This window comes from Cupressus sempervirens, chromosome 2, assembly GCF_028749045.1.
Source record: "Cupressus sempervirens isolate cs-2001-9-10 chromosome 2, ASM2874904v1, whole genome shotgun sequence".
Lineage (NCBI taxonomy): Eukaryota > Viridiplantae > Streptophyta > Pinopsida > Cupressales > Cupressaceae > Cupressus > Cupressus sempervirens.
Genome location: NC_143119.1, coordinates 336,817,004 through 336,824,005, shown reverse-complemented (window position 1 = coordinate 336,824,005; position 7,002 = coordinate 336,817,004). Strand labels below are relative to the sequence as shown.

The 7,002-nt window shown below is 33.2% G+C and overlaps 1 protein-coding gene across 1 annotated transcript; it reads left to right on the top strand.

Moving 5' to 3' along the window:
• The first annotated feature begins 2,041 nt into the window (after window positions 1–2,041).
• LOC149572506 (uncharacterized) lies at window positions 2,042–4,175 on the top strand. Its single transcript, XM_089815850.1, has 6 exons — window positions 2,042–2,542; window positions 2,627–2,688; window positions 3,265–3,411; window positions 3,722–3,755; window positions 3,818–4,046; window positions 4,153–4,175. The coding sequence occupies exons 1-6, from the start codon at window positions 2,042–2,044 to the stop codon at window positions 4,173–4,175; spliced, it is 996 nt and encodes a 331-aa protein (XP_089671976.1).
• The last annotated feature ends 2,827 nt before the right edge of the window (window positions 4,176–7,002 follow it).

The window sequence follows — 7,002 nt, the reverse complement described above, 5'->3', positions numbered from 1 at the left end:
GCTAAACAGGGGGAGACCTCCAACAGCTTCTTAGCCTTAATTGAACATGAATTTTTAGCGGATTCTTCCCTTAACACTGTTTTCCAATGAATTTCCTTTCTTGGAATGTTAGGGGTTTAGAGTCCCCCGATAGGAAAATTGTTATTAAGCATTTTTTGAATTCTCTACATTCTCTAGATTTTTTTATGAAGCAGGAAATTAAGGCTGTGGGATTCACTTTGGATTCCAATCTTAACTATATTTGGAAAGATGTTATTAAACTTTACACTAATCATGTGAGAGGTAGAGGAAAAATTGCCCTGCTTATTAAGAATAAATGGGAGAAGTGCATTACCAATAGTGGTTGTTCTCCCTATCATAGGGTTGTTTGGGCTACTTTGCACATGATAACAATACCTTTGGAGTTTGTGCTATTTATGCCTCTAATGACCCTAAAGAAAGGATTGAGCTCTGGAAATGGATTATTGATCTTCCTAACATCCCTTGGTTGTTCAGTGGTGACTTCAACATGGTTGAGTCCCATATGGACAAGTCAAGAGGTAATCCTTTTCATTGGAAGGACAATGAACGATCATTCTGGAATAAGCTATTAAGCTCTAAATGTCTTTTTGATCCTATTGCTAGAAGCAAGGATGTTAATCCTAGTCTGTGGCACACTTGGTGCAATTTTCAACAGGGCAACACTAGGATATACTCCAGGCTTGACTGGTTTTATGCTAACAAGCTTTTCTTTTCTTTTCCTCCTAATAGTGTTGGCAATATTATTCATGTCATTGCTACTACTTTATCCGACCATCATCCTATTCTGACTAAGGTCAACTTCATTAGTAGTCCTATTCAGCATAAGCCTAAAAGCAATAAGTTCATTCTTAATTCCAGCCTCCTTTTGGATGAGGATGTCCTTGCTACTGTTCAAATTATTAGAGCTTTAAATAATATCAATCTCCAGCACTTATCCCATACTGATAGATGGAATACTAAACTCTTGACATGGAGGACCTTTCTACAAACTATTGGGCAGAAAAAAGCTAAGGACTATAGGTTTTTCGAAAAGCAGCTTTCTACTGATTTGCAAGTTGCTGAGGAGAGCATCCAATGTGACTCCTCTAGCATGGCACTTCTGTCCAGGGTTATGGCTACCAAGGAGGCTCTTAGAAAACATCAATAGTTTAAAATTCGGGGAGCTAGGCTCAAGTCTAGATCCCACTGGCTCCAATATGGGGATAGAGGCTCGAAATTTTTTTTTAACCTGCTTCAGCATAAGCGCATCAAAGATTCTTTTGATAGACTTTCTATTGATAACCAGGACATTTTGGATCCTGAGACTATTACTCAAGCCTTTGCTAACTACTATGAGACTCTCTTTGCTTCAAAGGACTCTCCTAAGGCAGAGCTGACCAGAACCAGATGTAAGAATCTTATCCCTAAGATATTAGGTCTGGATGATATTGCTGGTCTTGCTAAGAATATTTTTGTGGAGGAGATTGCAGGTGCTATAAAGGCTCTCAATAATGAGAAAGCCCCGAGCCTTGATGGCTTCTCGGTTGAATTCTATAAGGCCAACATTATTTGGATATGCAATGACCGCTTTGACCTTTATTCTGAAGCCTTTACCAATGGTACCTTGGGGCAAGATATTAACAAAGGGATTATTAAGCTTCTCCCCAAAGAGGGGGATAACACTTTTATTAGGAATTGGAGGCCTATTACCCTTTTGAATGTCTCATATAAAATTCTTGCTAAAGTTATGGCTCTTAGATTGGTCAATCTCCTTCCTAAATTTGTTAACTCTACCCAAACTAGGTTCATTAAGGGTAGATATATCCTTGAGAATCTCATAACTTGCTGGGAGGCTATGGACTGGTCTAGATATTCTCATCAGAACTCTGCCATGCTTCTCTTGGATTTTGAGAAGGCTTATGACAGGGTTGAATGGAAGTTTATTCTTATGATGTTGGAAGCTTTTGGTTTTCCTCCTTTCTTTAGAAATATTGTGGCTATGCTTCTTTAAGACACCTCTGCTTAGGTTGAGGTCACTAGTATGCTCTCTGCTCCCTTCTCTCTTGGGAGATCCATCAAGCAAGGGTGCCCTCTAGCTCCGGCTCTCTTTGTTATTGCTTCAGAGGCTATGTATTATATCCTTAGAGATAACTCCATATCTCAGGAAGTTAGAGGCATTTATTTGCCCAATAATGAGGAGCTCATCAATTGTCAATTTGCGGATGATACCGTTTTATTCTTAGAGCTCTCAGAGATTAACTTTAAGAACATGCAAGAGAAGCTCAATCTGTTTTGTTTTATATCTAGTGCTAAGATATCCCAAACCAAATCTATTTGTTTGGGATGGGATGAGTGGCCCCTGGACTGGTTTCTTCATTATAATTTTCAATGGGGAGGACCTAATAGGATTACTAGGTATCTTGGTATACCTTTCTCTGTTGAGCCCGACCTGAAAGACATGTGGTCATGGGTCAAAGAGAAGATTGTCAATAAGTTGAATAAATGGCATAACAAGGTGCTTTCCTTGGTTGGCAGAATTCAGGTGTGCCAGAAAATTTTGTCTTCGTACACCATATACTATTCTTCTGCTTGGTGTTTTAATAATTATCAAATTGCTGAAATTCAGAAGGCCATCAGACAATTTCTTTGGTCTAATGGCAAGGGAAATGGTAAGATTCACTTTGTCAAGTGGGCTTGGTGCCATACTGACAAAAACCTTGGGGGACTTGGGCTTAAAGATTTAAAAACTCAAGGTGTAGCCTTTTCTACCAAATGGATTTTTCAGGCCATGGAGGGTGATGCTCCTTGGAAAGTGCTAATTAGAAGTAATATTGAGAGGGGTGTTCCGAGAAAAGCTAAATCTTGGACTAGCCTCCCCTTTTGTGATCTCATTCTTGGTAACTTTAGTGCTTTGGTTCAAGGCTCTGTGGTCTTTAAATCTATTTGGAAGGCCTAGGACCATGTTAGAACATTTATCACTAACAAGGAGTTTCACTCTAATTTTCAAATCCATGGCAAAAGATCCATTTGGTGGAATCTTCACCTAAATGGTAAACCTTTGGCCCTTACCCAAGGGTGCTCTGCCAGATTATGGGCCAAGAATAGCATTAAATTTTTTATGGACTTATTTGATTGTGATAGAATTATGACATGGGAGGAGCTGAAGGTTAAATTTGACATCCTTGACTCTCATAAAAGAACCTATAACATGATTGTGCAAGCTATTATTGGTATTCCTACTGTTTGTCATGCTGATTCTCACAGGTACCTTAAGTGTAAATGGCCTGATGGTATCATTACTACTCTTCTTAAGGCCAAGAATATTTATAAAATTATTGAGAATAATACTGATATTTTAGATCATATCAATGCTGTTTGGTATTCCTCTTTTGATGCTGATGTTTTAAAGAAGTATTTTGATATCTTATGGAAGAACCCTATGGAACCCAAGATTAGATGCTTTAAATGGTTACTTCTGTTAGATAAGCTGCCTATGAAAAAAGATTTTGCGAATTTTGATACTTGTAATTTATGTAAAGTCCCTGAAACTAGCAGACACATATTTCTTGACTGTACTTTTGCTAAGGAGATATGGAACATGTTTGGCATTGTTTATCCTATTAATGTCAATGTTTTTGATATTATTTCTGGTTATATTAATGGTCTTCCTAAAGACACCAATCTTTTTTGGAATATTTTGTCGTCTAACATTCTTTGGCAGCTTTGGAAGTGTAGGAACGAGGAAAGGTATCAAGGTAAGCATAGGGATCTTACTGAGTTTTTTCGAAAACTCACTTATTTTAAAATATCCTTGTAGGTGCAGGCTACTATGGTGATTGAGCGGGATAAGATGCGGAGGTTCTTTCATGATGGGCATGCTACCTTTTACTACTATGAGCCCAAACATGGATACCAGTGGCGAAGAACGTTGGATGACTTTCGTATCTTTGAGCTTGTGTGTAACCAGCTGAACAAAGAAGTCAAAGAAAAGGGGAATGCCAAGAAAGAGGAGCTTGCTATGCTGATGCAGATACAAGAGCACAAAAGTATTGTTTGGATGGAAGGTCCATTAGGCTGGACGGTCTAGGTCGACATTCACCATGATGTTCTCAATTAGATAGTTCCGTCCTGTCCTTCTTTTTTGCTGTACAGCTGTTTCGGCTCCTTCGTTGTGAGGCTTGGCCTCTTTGTATGCTCTCGTGATGCTCTCATGATGTAACTCTGGTGACCTTTGGTCTTTTTTGATTCTCTTATATCTAATAGAAAAAAATATTATATGAGTAAATTAAATCAAGATTACTCTCTAAAGTAAGAGTAGATATAATAGAGTGGACCCAAATCGACATATAGAATAAATACATATCTATGGAATGTATTCAAAGCTCTAGATAGAAAAGACATTCTATTCAAGATCCGTGCCTCTCACTCCTAAAAACATGAATTTAATAAAAAGCTTAAATAGCCGTTTCGGCTGAACTCATTGTGTTTAACTTAACATTTAGTTTGAGAATATAGTAGCCCATAATCAATATATACTGTATTCTGTTAACACTTCGTTGAGCGAGCGTAGGGAAAGTAATTCTCCATTGCAGAAATATCAAAGCTCACCACAGCTTTCCCACCATCTCCATGCACTGCCATGAGAATAATATTGTATTGTTTTCCTACATCAACACATAGAGTTATGGATTTTCATGTAGAATGTTTCTAACCATAAGTACTTCTTTAACCGATGCCGCCTGCAACATAGCAACAATATTACTGGTCTTTGTCTATGCCTGCAATCGAACAATCAACGTCAATACAGATGACAGATTGTTCTTTGTTTTAGTGTATTCTCAACTGGTTACATTGTGGATAACATCTGACGAAAAATAAAAACAATTTCAGAATTGGTGAGGCAGCATTTTTGTTTATAGATGGTCCCAACAAAATGGGATTCTCAATTCCAAACAATAGATCTGACACCACGTGTAGCAGACGAAGCAAGACAAATTGTAAAGACATTCGGTGGTCCTTGATAGATTACAGATCAAAACTATACAATCTTCATAAGACACATCCAAGATCAGTCAGGACGATAAAGAAGATTCGCAACGGAGATATACACTGCTATGCTTGAGATGGTCCTTGCTAAGACTGATGAAATAACAGAATGATAAATGAGTTCCATATATAAAACTTGGGATGCGGCTATTGTTTTTTAATTGAATATATTAGAAAGTAGTAAATATACTGGACCTATCCTATTAAAGAGTATATCATAAAAGTGAATACAAAATAATCCTTCGGTATTTTTAAATTCAAGACTGAATTTATTGGCACAGCTAAAATGGGAAAATACTAAAATCTATTTTATTGATATTTTCTATGTTCTAGTATTTAACATTGGAAGCCTCCAGGACATTTCTGAACTTGAGCAATTAGCTAGAGGACTCTTCATTTTCATTTCCAAGGATAGTGGTGACCCTTGGGACCTATCATACTATAAACTCTATTTTCGAATTGAATGGATTACTTTATGACTTGCAAAACCATCCATTGTTATATTTTAATTGCTTTCAATTAAATCACAATACACATGTTGATGTTATCAATCTATTTTTTAAAATTATTTTATGCTGAGATATTGTAAAAATAACAAATTTTTAGTATAAAAATATTTATAATTAAAAATAATATCTAATATAAATGTAACGTTATGTATTAACATTTTTATTTTATTTTATTAAAAAGTTCTTATGTTTATATTATATGGTTCTTTAACCAAGTAAAATAGTTTCATTCATTTTGGAAATTAAAATTTTCATATATACATTAGAGAAATCAAAATTCAAAATAAAAATAGAAATAAAAAAATTAATCACTCGATAATAGAAATGAATGCAATAATATATTGCCTACCACAAATACAACAAGTGCCACATAGTGGCATGTACTTGCCTTCATAGTTTAGAAATGAATTATAATATAATTTTAGTTCCAAAAATAATTATAATATAATTAAAATAATTATGTTATAATCTAAAGGCATTCTATTATTTAGTTATTTAATATAATAAAAGACTAAAATATATGTATGGAAAAATTTAAAATCATACGTTTGAATTTTACTCTTCAATATGTTAAATTATATTATGATTATCTCTTATTATAGTAGTATTTTTTAAGTTATTATTTGTTTCTTTTATCATAAGATTTCAAATATTACAAATAATTAAATATTGGTTAATCAATAAGTAAATTTATAAATATATTCATTTAATTGTACTTATGTGCTATAGTTGATTATAAAAAAATAGATTGAATTTTATGAACTGTTCATAAAATAATTTAATTTATTGAAATTAATTCACTAATTGATATAAATAAATTCAAATATATTTATTTTACTTGTGTTTATTAATAATAATAATACAAATTATATCTCATATGTCTTCATCTAGAATTGATTTTTTATTTCATATCATTTTAGATAATTAATTTCTTTTAATCTTATAATAATGAGATGAAATTTCTACTGAGGAAAAATATGATGTTCTAAATTATATATATATATATATATTCATTTGAAATTATATATTTTTCAATAAACAAATACAAAGTTATATATTTTATACTAATAGTTATATATTCATATTCATATTATTGTGTTTGTATGAAAAAAATTGGAAAACAACAAAAGGACATCACAAAAATAAATGTTTACAAATTTTAATATGGATGAAAATCTTGTCGAAAATAACGCAAAAAGTGTTACTATAACACAAATTGGTTTGAACCAATCAAAGTACAAATAAATAGTTTTTTTAATTATAAAAGATATATAAATATAAATTTTAAACTTTGCAAAAACTATAATTATTTATAATTATTTAGAAAGAAAAAAAAAAAAAGTGTTGTGATTGGTTACACTTAAGTGTCAAATAACATTTCAAAAGTTTCCTATGCTTTAGAATTGTCCTATGGATTAATTATTTACTAATAATAGTACTTTAAAAA

What these genes read in the sequence shown, in the direction of transcription:
- LOC149572506 (XM_089815850.1), top strand. Translation starts at nt 2,042, where the DNA reads ATGCTCTCTGCTCCCTTCTCTCTTGGGAGATCCATCAAGCAAGGGTGC. An exon ending in GGTAAGATTCACTTTGTCAA is followed by an intron (nt 2,689 to 3,264) that starts GTGGGCTTGGTG and finishes TGATTCTCACAG; the next exon opens with GTACCTTAAGTGTAAATGGC. An exon ending in GATGCTGATGTTTTAAAGAA is followed by an intron (nt 3,412 to 3,721) that starts GTATTTTGATAT and finishes ATTCTTTGGCAG; the next exon opens with CTTTGGAAGTGTAGGAACGA.